The 21552-nt window shown below is 39.4% G+C and overlaps 1 protein-coding gene across 6 annotated transcripts in view; it reads right to left on the bottom strand.

Annotated features, from left to right (window-relative positions):
* Positions 1-20487, bottom strand: part of Celf2 (CUGBP Elav-like family member 2) — a 496258-nt gene extending 475771 nt beyond the window's left edge. For 3 of the 6 annotated variants that reach the window (XM_071599796.1, XM_071599795.1, XM_071599797.1), the window contains exon 1: positions 20413-20487. In XM_071599796.1, the coding sequence (XP_071455897.1) occupies positions 20413-20447 (35 nt within the window). In that variant the 5' untranslated portion in view covers positions 20448-20487. The remainder of the gene's footprint in view (positions 1-20412) is intronic. The other 3 variants (XM_071599792.1, XM_071599791.1, XM_071599794.1) reach the window with 1 other exon arrangement.
* Positions 20488-21552: the final 1065 nt, after the last annotated feature.

Here is a 21552-nt window from a genome sequence, read left to right as displayed (position 1 = left end):
GCATATTAGCATATTTTATGTTTCACTGACTAGAAGTTTTCATGTTGAAAATTCCTGTACAGTCTATAGTTACATGCTGTCTTTTAAAAAGAATATCTGCTTAACTTTAATCCATTTCCCAAATCTGGAGTGTACTAAACCTAATTGTTATATGGAGTCACCTGTGGAGAGTTTAATGGAAAAGCAAGGCAGCAAATTAGTACCATATGATTAGCTTGAGTAATACCAAGTTTGTTTATCCAAGGCCCTTCAGAAGAATGGACTGTATTTTTAAGATATCACTTGTTTTCCATATCTGCACAGAAGCATGTCTCTAGTTAACTGGACACTTAATTTTACACTTATTTATTTTCCCCCTTACAGATAGCTCGTTGGCTATTCAGTATGTGCATAATATAGAGAAAAATAATTATAGGAAAAGGGACAGAGAGAATGTCATAATTAAACTGTGCATGTGCAAAATACACTCAATGTACCCGAAACATCTTGATTGCTATAATCAGGTAGACTAGGTTTTCAGCAAATACTTTTAAAAACAGATTTATTTCAAGTCAGCAGCAGAGGGGCAGCTCTCAGAATCACCTTATACACAAAATTAACTAAATTTAATTCTGGTTATATTTTTTAAGTCAGCTGTAAAGAGAAATCAACATATAAATCAATGGATTTATAAAACACTCAGGCATCTTCAGTGACCTTACAGAACAGGTTTATTTCTCTCTTGTCTGAACTCTCATTAACAAAAGCTTCTGAACCTGCCAACCGCAAACACGGAAACTTACTGAAACTTTTATTTTATAGTTTAGAGATTAAAGTTTAGATTGAGTACAACTGTAGGGTCAAAGAAAGTTAAAACATCCATGTGGGAGAAGGGTGTTATGACAAGTTAACACTCATTCACTATTTTTATAATGTCTGCCAAAAAAATAAGAAATGATGATTAAAAGGGATTTAGGCCAATTCAAGGGGCACAAAAGCCCAATCTATGGAATAAACTATAAGGACTTCAAATCCTCTTTCTTTTCCTTTCTTGGCCTTATGGTGTTGGAAGCTCATATGCAAATATTTAACTGTGTTCTCCATCTAACTAGCAGGACACTGAGAGTGTCATGGGTCTGCTACTTTACTGGATGGTGAACTGCCATAATAAGCCAAAGTCAAGGAAGCTCATTTTATGGTCACCAAACAAAAACAAAGTAAAAAATCCCAAAGAACCCAAACAAATAAATAAACAACAAAACAACTAGAGATTTTTAGAGCTTAATATAGCTTTATCCTCTGGAGAGCTCTGCCTGATTGCAGACAGCTTAAAAGCAGGCTTCAAAAGCACAACGGACTAGTATCATTCTAAGGGCTTTGCCCAAGATATGTTCAATAAATGCAAAAGCACATTTGCTCCTCTTCCTTCTGTAATGAGCCATGCCAGTAAAGCAATTTTTACTGGTCTGGGAAGCAAGCAAACAGGTTACATTCTCCAACTCAGTTACTAGGTTTTAATGACACAAAGCCCAAGTTCTCAGAAGCTGTTTTACTCCAACACATTCACCCTGTTTGCAAAGATGAAAATAAAGACTCTTTCCCCTTTTCCTGTAGAAATATTGAGAAATTCATGCTTTCCTCTGTGCTGTTCCCGCCTTCCATCTCCTGTCCTTCATCACGCCATCAGGTGCCTGGATGTAAAATCAGGGAGACAGGAGCAAAGAGGAGGACAGACGGAACATGCCAGGAAGAACCTGATTAGATCTGGGGCAGGCTGGGGCTCCAGAAGATTTTCCCCCCACCAGGAAGAAGTCATAAATGAAATTAATGTCTTTAAAAGAAATTCTGCCTCAAACCATATCCCTTTCCAGTGATCTTCTTGAAGCCCCATTCTTGTATAATTCTAGTTCTTTGACAAGGCAGACTGACACTTTCAATCTAGTAATTTAAGGGCAATTTATTTTGAAGTGGCAATTTATTAAGTACGATTCAAGAGTGCAGAGGGTTATCACAGCCAGGAAGAAACTCACCTCATGTCTTCTAGGCAGGGCCTCTGGGGTTTGATTTCAGGTAGACAGAAGACCTCACTAGACTTCTAATTCCTGGATTTTTCTGTACCCATCTCCCATCCTACATTGCCATAATAGGGAATAAGTCGTAAAATTTACGTTCCCTGATGTTGTGTTGCACTGATTTAAATTCATGGCAAGCTGTAACAGATTGAGTTCTCTGAAGAGCCTCGTACTGCAGAAGGAAGCCAGGAAGCCATGTCACCTTATTTGGCGCGGGGCCAGTTCTCAATCCTAAATCTCTTGGAAAGTACTACTTCTGTGGTGATTGTGATGAATGGCCCATCCTGGAGGGGGCAAAGAGGCACCATTTATCAGCAGGAAATGTGGGCTTCTTTGAGATATCAAATCTCTCTGCTTGCCATGATCATGTATGTATTTAATCTAGCATTCAGTTTATTATTTTTGTTTAATAATAAAACATGTGGCCACATCCAAAAGAAGAGGTGAATTTGGTGGAGGCGAAGACAGCGATCCTAGATATAGACCTAAGATAACAAGAATCAAGTTCCATTTTTCTGATGTTGTTTTCTGGCCCAGGGCAATAAATGATCCCAATCACCTTTCTACCACATATTCCTATAATCCCCTTAGGGCAGAATTTTCAAGGGCCACTTCTCTGTTCTGTCCTCCCTTGGTCTCATATCATGATCTGTCCCCCAAAGCGCTGACCTCCTGCTATGGACTGATAAGACTCGAGGCCTTTGAAAGGATGTTTGCTAGTAGTGAGGAGGGCTGGGGCTTCCTTAATAGTTAAAATGTCTCTGCTTTTTGCCTCAAATTAGTCAAAATGAAAGGTGATCATGGGTCTGAGCAAGTACAGCTCTCCCTCCCCCATTCCTTGTACACTCTATTTTGTTCCCACAGGCCAGCTCAAGCCAGCTGAGCATATAACATGAGGGTTTACATATCTCCCTAGCTGCTTCCTCTGGCTCCATCTCCCTATTGCTGTCCAGGCTGCCTCAGATATGAAAGGTCTAAAATTCAACAGAGCATATGTGGCCCATTGTCTACCCTGGGGGTCAGCAAAGGATGGCCCAAGGGCCAAATCCAGCCCACTGCCTGTTTTTATAAGTGGAGTTTTATTGGCATGCAGCCAGGGTCACTCATTATATATCGTGTCTGGCTGTTTTTGTGCTAAAACAGCAGAGTTGAGTACAGTTGGCCCTTCTATCTGAGGGTTCTGTATGCATGGAATCCACAAGTGTGGATTGAAACTATTCAGAAAAAAATGATGTCTGTACTGAGCATGTACAGACTGTCTTTTCTTATCATTATTCCCCAAACAATATGTAGAACAACTATATACCTAACATGTACATTGCAGTAGATATTGTAAATGTTGTAGTTTGGATATGGGGTATCCCCTAAAACCTCCTGTAAGCCCAGGAATATTCAGAGGTGAAATGATTAGATGGTAAGAACTGTAACTCAACCAGTTCATCCTGAGTTGAATGGTAAAATAGATAGGTGGGGTGTGGCTGGAGGAGGTAGGTCACTGTAGGCGTGCTCAGGAAGGGTTCATCTTCCCTGAAGCCATTCCCCACTCAGCTGGGCCCTTCTGCCATAATGTGCTGCATGATCTTGGGCCCAGAGCAATGGAGTCAGCCATCTATGGACTGAGACTTCTGAAACTATGAGCCCCAAATAAACTTTTCCTTTTATTCTTGTTGGGTATTTTGGTCACAGCAATGAAAAGCTAACTAAAACAATAATTAACTTAAGATTTCAAGTATGGAGAAGGATGTATATGTAAATACCATGTTATTTTATATAATGATTTGAGCACCTGCAGATTTGGTATCTGAGGAAGGTCTTAGAACCAGTTTCCTGTGGATACCAAGAGAGGATTTTAACAGTAACAGAGACCTTATGGTTGGCCAGCAAACCCAAACATATTTACTCATGGGTGACTTTATGGAAAAAAACGTTTCCTGATTCTTGGTTTAGAACATTTTAAAACACAGCTGACACAGTTAGTATCTAGTTACCTGAAGCTAAAACACTTCTAATAGACCAAGGTTTCACTGATTCTTCTTCTTTATAGTATTTAGAGTGGTGAGAATAACTTCATTATCTGAAATTATTTGGGACTATCTGGATTTAGGTGAAAAAAAAGTCAGATATTTCATATAGTCTAGCACAACTCATTAGCTTGGGGTCTTGAGCCAGAGTGAAATCTATTATAAACTATACTTTGTTTTAATTTGTCACTGTTTCTTTCAAACCATGTTTGGTGAGAACCAACAGTACAGAGGTTGGCTAGGCATCATGGAATATTCCAGGTCCCCTGGAAAGCCCTGAACAAATGTTTTTAGAATCCTAAGCTTAGAAACTGAAGGATCCCACTGCCATTCCTAATCCCACTGGAAATATGTGGAAGAGGAGCCATGATCTATACCAGGACCCAAATATACTTGGGTTCCCTGAGCATAATGCCATTTAATTGTTTATTTATTTATTTATTTATTTAGTGGTTCTGGGTACTGAACACAGGGCTTTGTGCATATGAGGCAAGCACTCTACCAACTGAGCTATATTTCCAGCACCCTTGCATGCTGCCATTTAATTGCAGCGAATATCATGCTCCAGCTGCATGTGAAAGAACTACATTCATTATATCATTAAAAAAATCTACCCTATTGAGCCTTCCAGTGGGGGCAGGGTTCCTGCTTTCATGGAGATTAATCTATAATGCAAAGGAAAAGATAAGCAAATAAAATTTAAAATTACCTTACAATACTTGTTTAAACTATGTCTTTTTGTGACAATCAAGTGTTGAAGAATGTCTAATGAAGCAAGTGACCATCTAACTAGGGTTATCTGAGAGAGTTACACTCAAGAGTTCAGATTAGACAAAACTTTTAAATACATGTGCCTTAATGGAGAAAAAGGGAAGGGCAGTCCAGCTTTAGGAACTCAATAAAAATACATTATGCCCAATAATGACCATAATAATGGTGGCAAGGAATGTCATGTTCAAAGGCTCAGAAAAAGCATAGGTAATTCTTTGTAAATCACAAACTTAAACGAAGGGAATACTTTTCCAGTTCACAAAATCTTTCACTTTACCCACCAGGAAACATGATAAAATATATAAAAGTGCTATTTCCACAGGCTTCTAGCAATTCTTTCTGGCTTAGACATTTGTGTCTCTATAAGAATGAAAAACTAGCACAATGAAAAAACAAAATGGAGTTCTATCGCCATGGTTAACCAAAACACCTGCAACCAGGATTGATTGCAATATTCGTCCCCACAGGGCAAGTCATCTGATCACTAATGTCGGTACGTGTCAGCACGGCTCATCCGTAGAACAGCTGATTTACATTAAGGCTTCAGTTCAGAGGTAGAACATTTGAAAACAGATTTGTAGTTTAGTCCATCAGCTCTACAGAAGGATTGGGAATAAAAGAGCCTTGAAAGAAAATGAGGATCAATATAAAGAGAATTGCTTTGCTGCAAGAAAAACTCGACAGTGTAAGAAATGGATTCACCGTCTCATTCAGAGGTGGGATTCACCATCCAGTGGGAGGGTGCTTCTCTCTTCCATCCTACATTGATCACAGAATTTTATAGACGGGGGATCCTTAGTTACAATCTGGTTCAATTTCTCATGTTAGCAATGAGGAATGTGTGGGTATCCCTTCACATACTGGCTTAGCAAAATATGGTCTCCATGATACAAAGGATGCAGGTGGATGTGAGAATGAATCAGACATTGGCTGTATCCATCATCCAGGAGTTTACAGCCCGTTAGTGGAACTAAGATAGATTGATAAATAAATAAAATATATATATATATATATTACTATATATATTACTATAATATATATTACTATGCTATATATGTATGTATATGTACATATATGTATATATTACACAAAATAGAAAATATATTTCTACATTTGAAGATCAGGCTTTACACTCAGCTCTAGGGGCATTCAGAGGAAGAAAATCTTGCCTCTGATTGGGCTGGGAGAGTGGACAAGGAGGGGGATTTAAGTGAGAAATTCTTAGGGAAAATCAGCACATGAGCCAAGGACGGTGGCTCATTCCTGTAATCCCAGCGGCTTGGGAGGATGTGGCAGCAGGATCGCAGGTTCAAAGCCTGTCTCAGCAATACCAAGGCCCTCAGCAACTTTGAGAGACCTTGTCTCAACAACAACAACAACAACAAACCAAAAACCAAACAAGCAGCACACCAGGCCCAGGCAATGCTGGGGACATAATGGGAAACCAAGAGATAGTTCCTGTCCTCAGAAATAATATGGTGTTAGGGGAGTACTTTTTTTTTTTTTTTTTCCTTTTCAAAGACTTGAAGGAGAATGAGTAGTTGATCTCTGGGGTCCCTTCTAGCAATGATAGTCTAGAGGGGAGGCAAGCACAGTGCCTCTGTGTGAGAACAGACAGAAGGCTGTATGCCAACTCTCCTCCTTGCAGTACTCTGCAGATAGGATTCTTGCATCCTAGGAGTTTCAGCCTAAATACATATCTGGGGAGGACAGGGGAGAGAAGTGGTGCACTAGGCTTTCTGTTTCCTCACAAAAATCACTCATTGACCAAACTCTAGCCAGGCTTCTCTGAATACTTTTCTCAACCAGGCCTCAACCTTGGCCTATTTAAAAAAAGAAAAAGAAAAAACAACAACACAGACTCAAATAATTTTTGTCTACTCCCTTACCTCCCGTTAAAATACCTGAACAAATACTAACATAGTTTCTACAGCTCAAGGCCACATCTCCAGGATGACCCCAGTCCCTCTTAAACTGCCTGCTGGAGAAAGCTCAAGGCTGCCAGAAGAATTTACTGCATGTTCCAGCAAACACCTGACCATAGATAGGCCCCTGACCACTCTTTCTTAGAACATTTGATTAAAAAGGGCTTACAGTTCTGTATTCTGCCTGGGTTCCTCTGAGATGCTTATGTATCTCTTTTAATTCAGGAGTTTGTTTCTCAAGACCTGGAAATGACCATTCCCTTAAAATGTAATGCTCAGGAAGAACGGGTCTCCTGAATTCCAGCCCTTGAGGGAGAAAAGGATCCTACCAGATACAATTTTCTAGCTCCCAGAGACATTAGTTAGAGACCAACCCTTCATAATTTTTTATTACCCTGACTCGACTGAACCCCTGCTCCCCTACCCAGCCCTCCTTTTAAAATGCCCAGTCGCCTTTGTACATCTCAAAATGGATTTCAGTATACTATTGTCACAGTAGATTGCTGATTAAAATCTGTCCCTACCACTTTAACCAGTGTCTGGCTTTCTCTATCTCTCACAGTCATCTGGCAGAGTGTCTCAGACCTGGATCTGGCATCTTCAGACCCTTGGATGTGACAACTGGACCTTCAGCACACACAGAGACCTTGGTCTCATCTTGGTCTGCTTGCTCCTTTGAGTCTCCAGTGGTGAGTCTGACTTCTGATCCAAACATCCGTTCAAGTACGGTGAGGACAGATTTTTATTCTTAAGATTCTGAGTGTGCTCTCTGCAGCTGGATTACAGTTCCATGCTGCTTCTAAATGGAACCCCATGGGTTGAAACTTTTCCTTCCTGGATACTTATTTAAAGAGGGGATTCACTCCCTGACTCCTGGGCTGGGATTATTATCATTATTTTTTTTTTCCTGGCTCCTATGACATCTCTGTTCTATGTGATTCTGTTGATCCCACAGGGACTTTCCAGCCAACTGAAACCCCCTGTCTGTGCATTTGCTGGCAGTATGGTCCTCCACGGTGGCTCTGGTTTTCGTTGATCTGATGATTTGATACTAAGGCTCATTTGGACACTTGATGGTTTCTTTGGGAAGCTTAAGATCCCCTGCACTGACTCCTCCAGTCCTCTCCCTTCCCATCACCTCTGCCCATTCCTCCATTTCTACTGCAATCTTCCCTGTATCTTTAGGTAGTCTCCTTCAACCTCACCTCCTCCACTCCTGGCTTTACCCTTGCCAGACCTTCTTTCCTACTCAGACCCTCAACTACAGTCACTGGGAACTCAAGGACCTCAAGGAATTTAGGGACCCTTAAAGCAACTACCTAGGCTGAAAAAAATATGGAAGCAGACACTGAGCCCACAGCCTCCTTAAGATTCTGTATCAGAGCAAAAAAGTCTTAAGTTTTCCTCTGCAAATGTGGGTGTGGAACTTAATCCTGCTTAGTCAGCAGGTCAGCTTTAAGTTCCTTATTTTCCAAAACCACAGTTTGAATACACATAGAAACTGGAGTAGAGATAGGTACCAACTCTTACAGAAAATATTGTTTCATATTATTGTACCTATGACTGACTCATGGCTAAAATTTAAAAATGAAAATCATAGAAACTCTACTTGAATTGCCTTTATGTATTATTTATGTGTATTATGTATTATTATATACATATTTATATTTCCCTGCTTCCAGATGGAATTACCAGATTAATTTATCAAATCTCTGAAAGAAGTTCTAACCTCATTGGCTAAGAGAGAAATAAATGCTTATATAAACTAAATTTCCCTAGAAGTCCCAGAAATACAGAAACCACCTCAAAAGTTTTTGAATTTTATGTAATTTTAATAAATCTTTGGTAAATATGACTAGCTTGATAGTGTCGATTTATCAAAACAGATATGTTTTCAGAGATGTCAATTTAGACAAAATGTAAGCATACATTTTTATTTTTCTTGGCTTACTAGTTAAATAAACTAATATTATAATAACTAGATGTTCAAAATTATAAAAATGATGTTTGATTCGAATCTAATTAAACCATTTGGACAAACTTTATTTCAATAATAGTTTTGTTTTATAATACATGTACGTAAAAAACAGTTCCTAAGATCTTTTTCATAACTTGCAACTTGGTATTAAGTGCTATGTATTTTAAAGTGAAATAATAGATGTTAATTAAATATGTAAGTAATTTCCAAATAAGGTGAAGTTCTGAAATATTCATTATTAATCACGAAATTGAGTTTATATACTTTTGGCCTTTTATTTTTATAAATATCTAGAGATATTTAGTCCTGTTAATAAACATGTTCTAATTGCCATATTAAAAAATTATGCAAAAGCATATGCATATAGAGATTGTGAAAGGTTATAGTTGTACAATTTGCTAATCTGCTGTAGAATATAACATACTAACATATTAGTATGTTACAGTTCATAATTGTTCACTTCTGAGTTTTCTCTGGAAGATAAATATTACTAAGGATTAAAAATAATAATCTATGTATATAAATAAAACTTTTAGAAATAATAAAGAACTAGGGGAAGCAACCTTGAATGAAAGGTATGTAAGGAAGGTAAGATGTTTTTTGGTGAAGGAGAAAAGCATCATTTTGTCTTCAAGCAAAATGACTATTTTTCTTTGAATGGGAGAGAGTACAGGGCAAAACCTCAATGGATATGGAAAGTTGTAGAAAGTTTAAGGAAAGGAAATTTTTATGTTGCAATGTTGAATTAATTTGTTCAGACCACCATACCAAAGTTTCAGAGACTGGGTGGCTTAAACGGATATTTATATTCTCAAAAGTTCTTGAAGCTGGAAGTTTGAGATCAAGCTCCCAAGAAGTTAGTGGCCAGCTTCTGATGAGTGACTATGAAAGATTTTTCTTTATTTTTTGCTAATCCATTTAAAAAACAGATATTCTGTATCAAAATCATTTCCAGATCCAGGTATATTGGCACATGCCTGTAACCCCAGCAACTTGGAGGTGGAGGTAGGAGGATTATAAATTTGAGGATAGTCTCTGCAATTTAGGGAGACCCTGTCTCAAAATAAGAAATAAAAAAGTCTGAAGGTATAACCTCATGGTTCAATCCCTAGTACTGGAAAACAAACAAAACAAAAATCCAAACAATTTCTGTGCTTTCTATCCTCTTTACCAGGTTCATGATTATGTAAGAGAACCAACCAAATCTTACTTTGAGAATGCCTAAGGTTTTTGGTAAAAGACAAGCATTTTACCTCACATATTTATTTTTGCATTCTTTTATTGTCATTTTGGTTAGATAGGTAACTAAGTATTGTTTTAGTGACCTGAGACCCTATTTAGTTAAATGTTTAAACCTTTTGACATTCTTGACAACTTTGCTATCACCAAATCAAACGTTCAATGAAGCCTGAACTGACTTTGTGATTTCCCAGAGGATGCCTGGACAATCTCAAAGGGTTTATTCTTTCATTTTGGAAAAAAAATATGTTAATATAATTGAATTTACCTGAAGGATAAAAATGCATGAAAAACACCATCTAACAAGAAGAGAGGTTTACCCCTTCTCTAGGATGTATTTGTATAGGTAAATGTTCTATTTCAAATATTATACAAAGTTGCTAGAATTCTGTTGATACCCTTGTTTTCCAGGATATATCCTTGAATTACTTCACCTGATATGACATGATAGTGTTATGTGATAAGTCATAATTCCAGTTATTATTTTAAAATGTCATTCATCATAGACACAACCAAATTACCTCACCCATTGTATTATTTTGTGTGGGTATGCTACCAGGACCTGAACTTAGGACTTTGTATATATGCTAGGCAAGTGCTCTGCCATTGAGCTAAACTATGAAGTCAACTGTGTTATTTTCAGAATGAACTCTCAATAGATGTTCAACTATGGCCATTTTAAGTTTTTTTTTTTTATTCTCAAGCAGTTATTGCTTTCCTGAAAACTACTGCAAACAGTTCAATCTAACTGCTTCATCTTTAAGAAAAATGGATTGTCTCCCTTGGTCTGGGGCATGATGGCACACACCTGTAGGCCCAACCACCCAGGAGACTAATGCAGAAGGATTGCCTGAGCCCATGAGTTTGAGGACAGCCCTGGAACTATAGTCAGACTCCATTTCAAAAAACAAATAAACAAAACAATAACAAAGGGGACTGTCTCAGGGAACCACATACCACGTACTCTGGGGTACAACTTCTAATGACATTGCTTAAAATTCCAAGATGACCCTTCTGAACTGAGCCAAATATCCAGAAATGTAGTAGACAAGCAGACAGGATCATAAAGCTGCTAACCCAGATCAAGTACAAGATTAAGTATGTTGCACTGACTGACTAAACTGGCAAAGGATGATTAGAATTGTTTTTATAGCTTTTGTTTGGAGTATTGCTGGCTCCTTGATGTTCCATCTTGTGGGTATAAGTAAACATCTTTTGCTTTTTTTCTTAAGCTCTCTTTGACCCATAGCAATCTAATAAGTCAGACTTTTGTAAACAAAATTTGAACATTTATCTTCCCCTCCCCTGATAGTGCTGGTTGAAGCTAAAGATGTTCTACCACTGAGTTACATCCCTAACTCTTTTTTTTTTCTTTTATTTTGAGACAGGGTCTTGCCAAGTTGCTGAGGCTGGGCTCAAACTTGTGATCTTTCTGCCTTGTCTCCAGAGTAGCTATGATTACTGGTATGAGCCACTGAGCTAGCAAAACATTTATCTTTTTATCTCTATCTGATTCCCTCTGCCCCCAATTTGGAAACTATTATTGAGTATTCTTATTTATATGATAGTAATTTGCTGCATGTTCTAGCTAACTCCTGACCACAGAGAGGCCCCTGACCACTCTTTCTTAGAACACTGACTAAAAAGAGCTTATAGATCTATGTTCTGCCACTGTTCCTCTGAGATACCTATGTATCTCCTTTAATTCAGGAATGTCCTTTCCCTTCTCTTAAAATGTAATGCTCAGGAAGAACAGGTCCCCTGACCCCAACTTCTGAGGAAGAAAAGGCTCCTTCCAACTCCTAGAGGCAGCTGGGCCTAATCAGCACTTAGACTGACCAATCCTTTCTAATTCTCTTCTGCCCTGACTACTGAGCCCCTGCTCTCCTTTTAAAATGCCCAGTCACCTCTGTACATATCAAAGTGGATTTCAGAATATGCTAGATGCTCTTCCCTACTGCAACAGTAGATTGCTGATTAAAATCTGTCCCTACCACTTTAACCAGTGTTTGGCTTTGTTTATCTTTGACATCAGAGGAATAAAAGTCACATGTAATTCTCCTTTATTTTGGGAATATGCCTTCACTGTGGCCTCTGATTTTAGGGAGACCTTACCAGATTTTTGGAGGAGTTTTCTCTTAATGGTTCTCCTAACAGAGATTTAAAATGATTTAGATTTGCTGTTTTTTTTTTTTTTTTTTTTTCTTGATACATTGCTGGTTCAGTCTACCAGGGAAGATCCTTCAAGAATGGGGAAAAAAAAAAAAAAAAAAAAAATTGTCAAGTGAACATTTTTCTATTGATTACTTAAACCAATGGAGTAAAAAAACCTGAGCTTCCCCCCCCTTTCTTTCTTTTTCTTCTTCTTTTTTTGGGAGGGGGTTGTTTTTATTTTTAAATAATAGAATGAGATGAAAATGGAATGGAAGAAACAGTCAAAAAACTGGAAAAATAGTTCAAAATAGAAAACTGGATTGTCTACTTTACATTTTTATATGATCTCATAATAACTTCTGTCCTTATTAGTTGTAGCACATGCTACATTAAGCAGACTGTCCAAAAAAAAAAAAAGTAGGTTGTTTTCTAATAGAATACATTATTTAAAAAGCCCAGGTCTTGAATTCACTTTCAAAAATGGGTAATTCAGCATACCTGGAAAATTTTACTTAATGTCTGATGTCTGCTGTTTTTGCGGTCCTCTTTTCCTCTGCTCTGCAAAGTTTGTTTGTGCTTTTAAAAAGTATTAAGTAGTAACTGAGTTGCTGTTTCATATATTCCCAAGAAAAAAGGAAGAATTGTGTGATGCAAATATTTCCTGTCTGGGATGGAGTGAAGGTAACCACTTTGTCCAATTTATCAACATGTCAAGGAAAGGTACTACTAGGTCAGCAGCGTGTATGGCATCATTTCTAGTGCTTCGGCTCAGTGTAGGAAGATCCAAGTTCACACTGCTCTGTGCATGCATGTCTGGGAAAGTTACTGAACCTGTCCAAATATCACTTTCCTCTAAATGAGAGCAATGACACCACCACCTACCCCGTGGGACTGCTGCACAGAGAAGTGGAGATATTATATGTAACGCCCTTAGTACAGGGCCTGGCACATCACAAGTATTAATAATTCTTCTGCATTATCCTCTAAGGGAACTAAATTCTGATCTTCAGATGGTTAGCCCACCCTCGGTGGATACCAGCAGAGCTTCTAAGCAACCTCTCTTTCTCTGTGCATCTTCAACATGTCTTGTAATACGAAACAAAAAGTATCTACACATGGCATGAGTTCAAAAATACACAGCGTGCTCTCCTGCATAAATTTGGAATTCATCTTAGGCAGTTTGTCAGGCATGTGAAAGGGAAATGTATACTAAATGAGTGAAAGAAAGCAATGAAAGAGAGAGGAACAAGGCCAAGCTGTGACTTAAAATATGTCAGGGTCTGTTCTATTTTTTTCCATCAACATGTGTTGTTCTCATTAATGGGATTTTCTCACACACTCAGTAAGAGAAGAGGCAAAAGTGTATTTTGTTATAGCTTGAAGGCTCATCCAAACACTCAAGGGATGTGGTAAACCATCAATTTTCTGCAGACTATAATCATCTTTGTGAGATCAAGTGTTCATGACTTCAAGCATCTCTGACCTTTGAAATAACACCAGAGCTCCTTTTAATCTTTTTCTAATGATGAGGCAACTTTATTATATTCACTTAGTCAAGTGAGACTTGAAAATATCTCTCTATCTATCAAAGTCATTTCAGTTTTCTTGCCGGCCATATCATTAGTCTTGATAACAGATGAGATGAAGACTGTGGTCCATGGGCCACATCTAGCCTATTGTCTGTTTTTATAAATAAAGTTTTATTGGCTCACAGCCAAACAGGCTTCTTTACATTTTGTCCATGGCTGCTTTCATGTCACTATGGCAGAGGTGAGTAGTTGTGGCAGAAATTACACAGCCAACAAAACCTGAAGTATTTGCTGCCTGGCCTTTTAAAGAAATTTGCTAATTTTTGTCCTAGCTGATTCTCTGGTCTAGAAAGAAAGAATTCCACTTGAATAAAGATGTATATTAGATTCTCAGTGAGAATTTTTAAATTTTCCATGTCACCAAATCAGACACTTTGCCCATTGGCATAGAAATAAGAAACAGGATAGAAATACTACTTTGGGAGTTGGGAGTCAGTAATTCGTTAATTAACTCATTGCACACCACAGCAGAGAAGCACTGTGGCAAATGCTCCGGTTAATATTTAAACAATACACATTCTACCTCTGGCATTATGGAGTGTATTGTCGGATAAAGGACAAATGATGACCATTTCATTCATTCATGAATTCTTCCTCCCTTTATTCATTGTGATGTGTCAGGAAATATACTGGGTATACACCAGTTAAATACACAAAACCTACTTTCTAATGGGGGAGAGAGATAGTAAACAGATACATATGGAGATGGGTTTTGGCAATGCTGTGAGAGTACTGGTTGAACCGTGTGACACTGACATTTTTATAAGTCAAAAATAGTAGAATGTTGGCCATTTCCCTACAGTTCAACCTCTCAGGAGTATGGTAGGCTAAGGAGGGACTTGTGGCTGACTGTGAAGTGGGAGGTCAGGGTAGGTCAGCTGAGCCCAGACTCTAGTGACAAGCAGCATGCTGCCCTGCCAACAGCTAAGGAAAGATTTCCAGGCAGGGGGAGGGAGTAGCTAATGTAGATAAAGCCAGAATCAGCTTGGCTGTGTCGGTGAGCAAGAGAAAGATCTGCTTGGCTGGAGCAACATGAGCTGTGGGGAAGAGGGAAGAGAACCAGCTGGAGAGGGGGTCAAGGGTCAGGTCAGATAGGGAAAGGAGGAGGATACTGGCTTTTGTTCTAAGAATGAAGGGGAAGGGTCTATGTAGGAAAGTCACATGACCTAGTCCATGGCTTTGAAATATTTTCATTCCTTGTGTGTTTAAAAGAGACAGAGAGCAAGAGCTGAAGCAGAGAGGCTAATTTGGGTGGGTGTGGGGGAAATGTGCAAACTTAGATTGTATCAATGGAAGTTTCTAGAACAGTAGAAATCCATGGGGCTTGGCAATAACATCAACATAAATTAAGAGAGAAAATGAAGGACTGGGAAGGCCTCCCTTCCCATTTGAGTCCCTGGCTGTGCAGTAGGTCTATCCATAAGCCTACTGGGGCTGGAGAAGAACAAGGTCCTGGGCAGACTTCATTCATAGAGTTTGTGTCCTAGTGAGCTTCAGACACCTGTGTGGTATTCAGTTGGTTCTGTTGAGGAAAGGTCTGGAAACTCTGAGGATAGATGTGGGCTGAACTGTCTTAAATCATGAGAGGAGTCACAGGAACAGAAGTAAAGGTGGGACTCAAATTCCTAGGGGAGAGGATGAGTTGGAAGAGAAGAGGAATTAGCTTTACTGCTAATGAATTCTGTCATTTCATCTCCTCTGTACAATTCCTTCTTAAAATGGGAGCATGAAACTAGGTTTGGGTATTTAAGACCCTCCCGTGGAGGGGATGCAAGGGCTGAGGCTGGGGTGGAGGAGAGGCCAGGTGTTTGGTCTCTGCTCCTTGTTAATCACCTACAGTGTCAACTTTATTTTCCTCCAGTAATATCAATGGATGTTAAATTGTGTACGAATCATATTGCCAGGTTTGTTTGTTTTATTCTTTTCCTCTTGGTTCTACTACATTTGTTATTTTTTCTTTTCTGAATACTATTTTTTCTTGATTTAGCTTATTTTGATTCTTTGCTTTGAGCGAAGCAGTAGTGTTTGTGCTTTCCCAAGGGCCGAAAGAGGAGTCATAATGTTGAAAACTGTTGGTGTGTCTTTGGGTGGCAATTAGACTTTTTTTATGTCCTTTGAGACAGACATTAATTAAAACATGGCCACTAGTACTATTCCTACCTTTGATTTCTCCATATAACCAAATGGACCTAGGACAGAGTGATTTCAAATATATACCTCCTGAGAAAGCTTTGTGACCTGAAGGTGCACCCTGCAAGCTGATCCTATCTACAACTCCAAGTTGTGGCATAAGCAGATTTAAAAAGCATGTCGCGTAATGACTTCTTAGGCATAACAGGTTTGGCAGAACTCCAGCCTGCATTCCTTACCAAACACCTAAAAATGTTCCAGGTTATGTGGATTGAAAGCCTTTCCGCCCTTTAGTATGCTTTGTATGCCAAGTATTCTACTCATTTCTTAATCAGGCACTGTTCTTTTTCTTCACTAGCATGGGGTCTCTCACCCCATTTCTCTGGATTTCTAAAGCATTTTATTGGCACAACTCATATCACAGACAACCCTGGGTGGCCTTAGAGCATACCACTGCTGACAGATTGCCCATTCATAAGTTGTGTTGCATCTTTGCTACTCCTATTTATCATAGGCAGAGACTTATTGTTGGTGAGTGAATAGCTCAATGAACCAAAATTAGCCCAAAGGATGCCTTACTTTAAATAACTAAGGGATTTAAAAATGCAATTAATAATTCTACTCCTTTATAATGCCTTACTTTAGGGAAGGATTACACATAGATAAAAAGCTGATGGAATCATACTTGCCAAAAGGAGGTGCGGACAGAAGGAACTTAGTGTACCCAGAGCAGTCGTGTGAAAATGTTTATCTTTCTCAGGTCTTGCCAGTCCAAGTTTGTGAAGCTTTACTTATTGTAGCCATAAAACAAACTTTACTTATATTAGGGACACATTTAAGGGAAGGCCAACAGTATCATCGAGTTTTAAATAGGCTAAGACTGGGATTATTATCTAAAAAAGGCTCTCAGAAGGCTACATTTTTGAAATTTGTAATCATGGTCAAACACATTTCTAGTGCCAAAGCTTGCCTTATCTACTTGTACAATAATATTAAGTTAATCACTCAAAAAGAATTTTTTGAAAACACTCTTAAGCTATCTTTCAGTTTTAGAAATAGGTTAGTAATTCACTTAAAAGGAGAATAAAACTTATTCTAATAGCTGTACCATCAGAACGATTTGCAGAAGCACTTTACTTTACCATATCTCCATTAAGAGGAAAGTCTAAAGATACAAACAAAAATATCACTGAAAGACCCATAAAAATGTTTGTGCCTTTTCACCAAGAAATCCTGTAAATTCTTTAAGAAAAATAAAAAGCTATGGATGCAAAGATGTTCATTGTGTTGGTAATACAAACCAAAGACTGGAAACAATCTAAATATTTAACAAACAGGATAATTTAGCAAACAAATGTACACCAATATAATGGTGTTTTCTTTAGTCCTTAAAATTAGGATTATGAAATATGGGCAGAAACATGGAAACATGTTAATTGGAAAAGGTTATAAAAATCATATATTACACGATGTACAAAATATGTACACAGAATATTCTGTAAAGCAAGATGCAAGCATTTAAAAAAGAAAATAAGATAGGCATTGGTCCTTATTCTTTTATTTGCTCTTTTCTATTAATGTTGCTTGAAAAAGTAATAAAATTAGACAAACACTAAGGCAGAACTCACAAAAGGGAAGAAAGAAATTAGCAAATTAATGCCAGAAAAATGGCAGGAAAAGGAGGTCCCAGTAATATGTCTGCTTTTGTTCATTTGCATTCCTTACTTGGGTTCTACTCTACCTCTTATGATACCGTTTTTTGGAGACAGGTATTTATTTGGCCAAACAGGAGATTGTATAGAACTGCTTTTAATCAGAATCCTTCAATTTAACGTTTTTATATTTTAAAAACTGCCCCAAATACTTTCACTGAGAAATACCAGTTAGCATTAAGTCAAATCTACCAATTCATTTGGATTCTACCAGAAGCATCAGCTTACACTCACGTGGGATGACACATGAACTTGGGCCACTTTGAGCTCCTGGGATCTAAGCTCTTGGGCCTCTGAGACAGGAAGAGGCTAGAGTTCACCTTTAAAGGTGAGAAAGACTTCATTTCATAAATCCGACTCTTCCATTTTAAGGCCCACTCTTTTGTATACACTGTTTTCCAAATTAGACCTGGGAGTGGGAGGCGAGGGAAGAGGTCACAGGAGGAAACCAAATTTCCACAGACTCTCTTCAAGGAGGATCCCTAGGAAGGTTTTTGTGACCAAGTCCACTTTTTCTACCCGAAGTCCCAGAAAGTTTGCCACATTCCACCTGGTCCCTTCAGTGTCCCTTGAAGCCCAATAATTAAATAGGAGGAACCCCAGCTGCGAGCAAGGGTCTGAATCACTAAAACAGGGCTGCGCTCCATTATTACCCAGGCATCTGCATCCCCTCCGCCAGGGAGGCTCAGGACTGCACATTCCCTGCCTCCCCCCATCTGCTTGAAGTTGTCTCAGTGTCAAAACAGTATTCCTCCCACCGGAGGTGCCTGTCACTCAGCCCACCGCGGGGCTCTGCGCGAACCGGCTCCGCTCAGCCGCGGTGGGGGCGGGCAGGAACTTGGCCGTGAACTGAGACAGCGGGGAGAGAAAGCAGAGCGGGCCTACCTTAAAACTTTCCAGTCTCTCAGGGGATCCAAGTCAGAGATTAGGGAAACCATTGTCTAAGAGGCGGCTGCGAGCGGATCCGGAGAGGAGAGAGGGGACCAGGACCGGGTGACGACGGGGACGAGGCACCCGCTGGGCTCTGGCCGGAGCGAGCGGCGCCCGGCGCGGCTCTTCCTCCTTCCAGGACTGATAAGCGCTTGTCCTGGCTTCTCTCCACCCTCGGAATCAATCTTGCGCTATATTACTTCCCAGCCCCGCTCCAGTTCCGCACGCCACCTTTTAAAGCCCCTGTAATCTGCTCCAACTGATCAAATTTGACCTTTTTGTAGCCCACTTTATTCCAAGCACAGCTCTGAGTTAAATCTCTCTTTATTAACACTGTCCTCCTTGGCTTTCTTTTGGAACAAACACAAATCAAGCCTGAAGCCTCCAGCCTTTACCAGCAATCATTTACAGATTACTGCAAGCTGCAGTCTTCTCCCCCTTTGGGGTGTTTCTCCTGCCTCTGAAATTTTGCTTTCATATTCCTGTCAGAGGCTGGTTCCGTTGCTTTCTTCCTTTTCTTCTCGGCTTAGATTCTGGGACGCTGACATTGGGGCTTAGAGCTTCCCTTGGAGGCTGTAACTACATTTCTGTTAAGATTTTTTTTTTTTTTTTTTTTAAGTAATTTGGAGCCGGGCTGCTAACAAGCTAGAATTTACTGTGTGTTTTCCAGCGGAGATTTTCCTACAGTGGTTTTGCCCCCTCCTTTCTTTTTTGTGCTTTTAAATAACAGGAAGGGGGTTTGAAATGTATGATCTTTCTAAACATGGCAAGAAGGTGTGGGCTTCTCCCTCCACTTGTGTCTTTTGTCCTTTACATAAAACCAAACATGCTTTCAGTGATCATCTGAAATTGTGCATAACAGATGTTAAAACATACCCGGAGCAGTATTGTTTTCCTAGGGTGTCCACGGTTCATGTCTCATCCCTCCGGACCCATGCGGGTTCTTTGTGAATACACTGATATCTGATTTTCATAAGCATTGCCTCTTATGCATGGTTCCATTTTCCCTGGAGGGTCCTGGTTCTAGCTAATCCCTCTGCAACCCGACCTCTTCCTCCTGTCCTCATGGGATCCAGGAATTAGACACCCTTCAAATCAACTGGTGCAATTTCCATGCCATGTCACTCAGACTACCAAGATGTTTGTTGTAGATGCATGCCACGTGAGCTCTCCTTGGCATTCTTTCTTTATGGCAAATTCTACTTTTTTCTCACATTTATTTTCAAAGGAAAATTTTAGATCATTACCATAAATGGAAATGCAGCTTCACTGGTCTTTGGTAGAAGGGAACTTCAGGCAACAAGGAAGAGAAAACAATTACTTTTGTGCCTAGTTACAAAGACCAGCTGAAGGCTCTGATAGGGGTCCTTTTCCTTTGTTGAAAAGACAAAGTTTGGAGGCTGGAAATGTTAGCCAGAGGTAGAAGTCTTGCCTAGACTGTGTAAGGCCCTGGGTTCCATCCCTAGTATTAAAGGAAAAAAAAAGTGGGGGATGGGGTTCAAGTAAGTAAGGATACATCAGGACACACTTTTCCCAGCAGGACACTTCCCTCAGGAGGAAGGGTGAAAGGTGTATAGAGAACATGGTGACCCAATGTTTTGGAATGTCCTTACTACTTAAGATCATCAGGAGGGACTAATGGGGATCCCACTTTCTTGCCTTTAGGTAAAACCCACCAAGAAAGAGAATCTGGGTTCTTTGCTTTTGGAAGCTATTTGCTCTTATTGTCAGGAGGTTCTGGTCTCTCCCTCACACAGCATTTGAATCCCTTCCCTATTATCCTGTTCCCTAAACTTAAAATAGCCAGCAGATCCTCAGTTTAGATTTTCTTTCTCTTTGTCAGTCTTATCTGCTCTCCTTAATGGCTGAGAACGACACTATCTTTATACTAAAATTAAAAGAGAGTTCATACCTTGTGCAAAAATCATTGCCTCTCTGGGGCTTCATGCTTCTTCCCGGGCTGTCTTTGCTGTCCCACTGTGAATCTTGGGCCACAGAACAATCATGTGTAAACATTTACATAACACTTCGAATCCCCAAGGACTTCACCAAATGTGGATGATAATAATAGTTTTTATATAGAGTGTACCTTCAAAGGGTTCTGAGGGCTCAGATAATTAATAAAATATTTCCCCTTTAAAAATTAGAGAGAGGAAAACAAAAGATTATAATGAAATAGTTTCTACAACTATAATGACATCATCATTATCATTAGTCCACTGTGCCATGGAGACTCAGGACTTGGGAAGAGTGAGAAAGGAGTCCTTAACGCTTGGAGTTCAGGGTTAATGAGCAAAAGGGGGAGGGTTTGGGCTTTCGGCCAAAGGACAAAAGGACCAGCCAATCCTTGTAAGTTATGAAATACTACTTTAGGGCAGTAGTAAAAACTTTTTAAAGGAAGTAAGTAGAATCTTTCCTTCAAGTAAACCCTTGCAGCACATCTAAAAATAAGAAACAGATAATAGCTGAAAAACATTATCACGTACAGGAACTGTTCTAGTTTCTAGGTGCATTTACTCATTCACTCCTCAGAGGAAAGTGACCATTGGCACTCTCATTTTGTCAGTGTAAATGAGGACTTTTCAGCATGGAGACATTAAGCACCTGACCTGGGCTCCAGGGGTTAGAACTTAGCAGGTACACCTGTGGAGCTCACCTGAGCAAACACTGCTGGACATTCCCTTCCTTTGACAGAGCACCTTTGCCTGGGGCTGGAATTGGAGTCTGGAGGTTAGGGGCCAGTAAGAGGCATCCTAGAAGTCTCTCCTTTCTATTCCTTAAGCACCATAGAGATCTGAACTTTGGGAGAACATCATATGAAACTCGCTTTCTCAAAGTACTTGCAGGTGAAGGAGAGGAAGGATCTTTTAAAAGATGCATTGCACCCTAAAAAGGATGGAGATTTGACTCTTAACTTTGAGGTCCTATTATCTTCTCACAGGCTCTGGACATGAACTTCACACTTTTATGTACTCTAAATTTTCTTCTTCTGTTTCCCTGAAGGATTCCATTCTTGATTCCAATGGATCATACCAAATGGATCCATTTTCTA

Source organism: Marmota flaviventris, chromosome 12 (genome assembly GCF_047511675.1).
Source record: "Marmota flaviventris isolate mMarFla1 chromosome 12, mMarFla1.hap1, whole genome shotgun sequence".
Taxonomy (NCBI): domain Eukaryota; kingdom Metazoa; phylum Chordata; class Mammalia; order Rodentia; family Sciuridae; genus Marmota; species Marmota flaviventris.
Note: the sequence above shows the minus strand (reverse complement) of the source record. Positions and strands in the feature narration are given on the sequence as shown.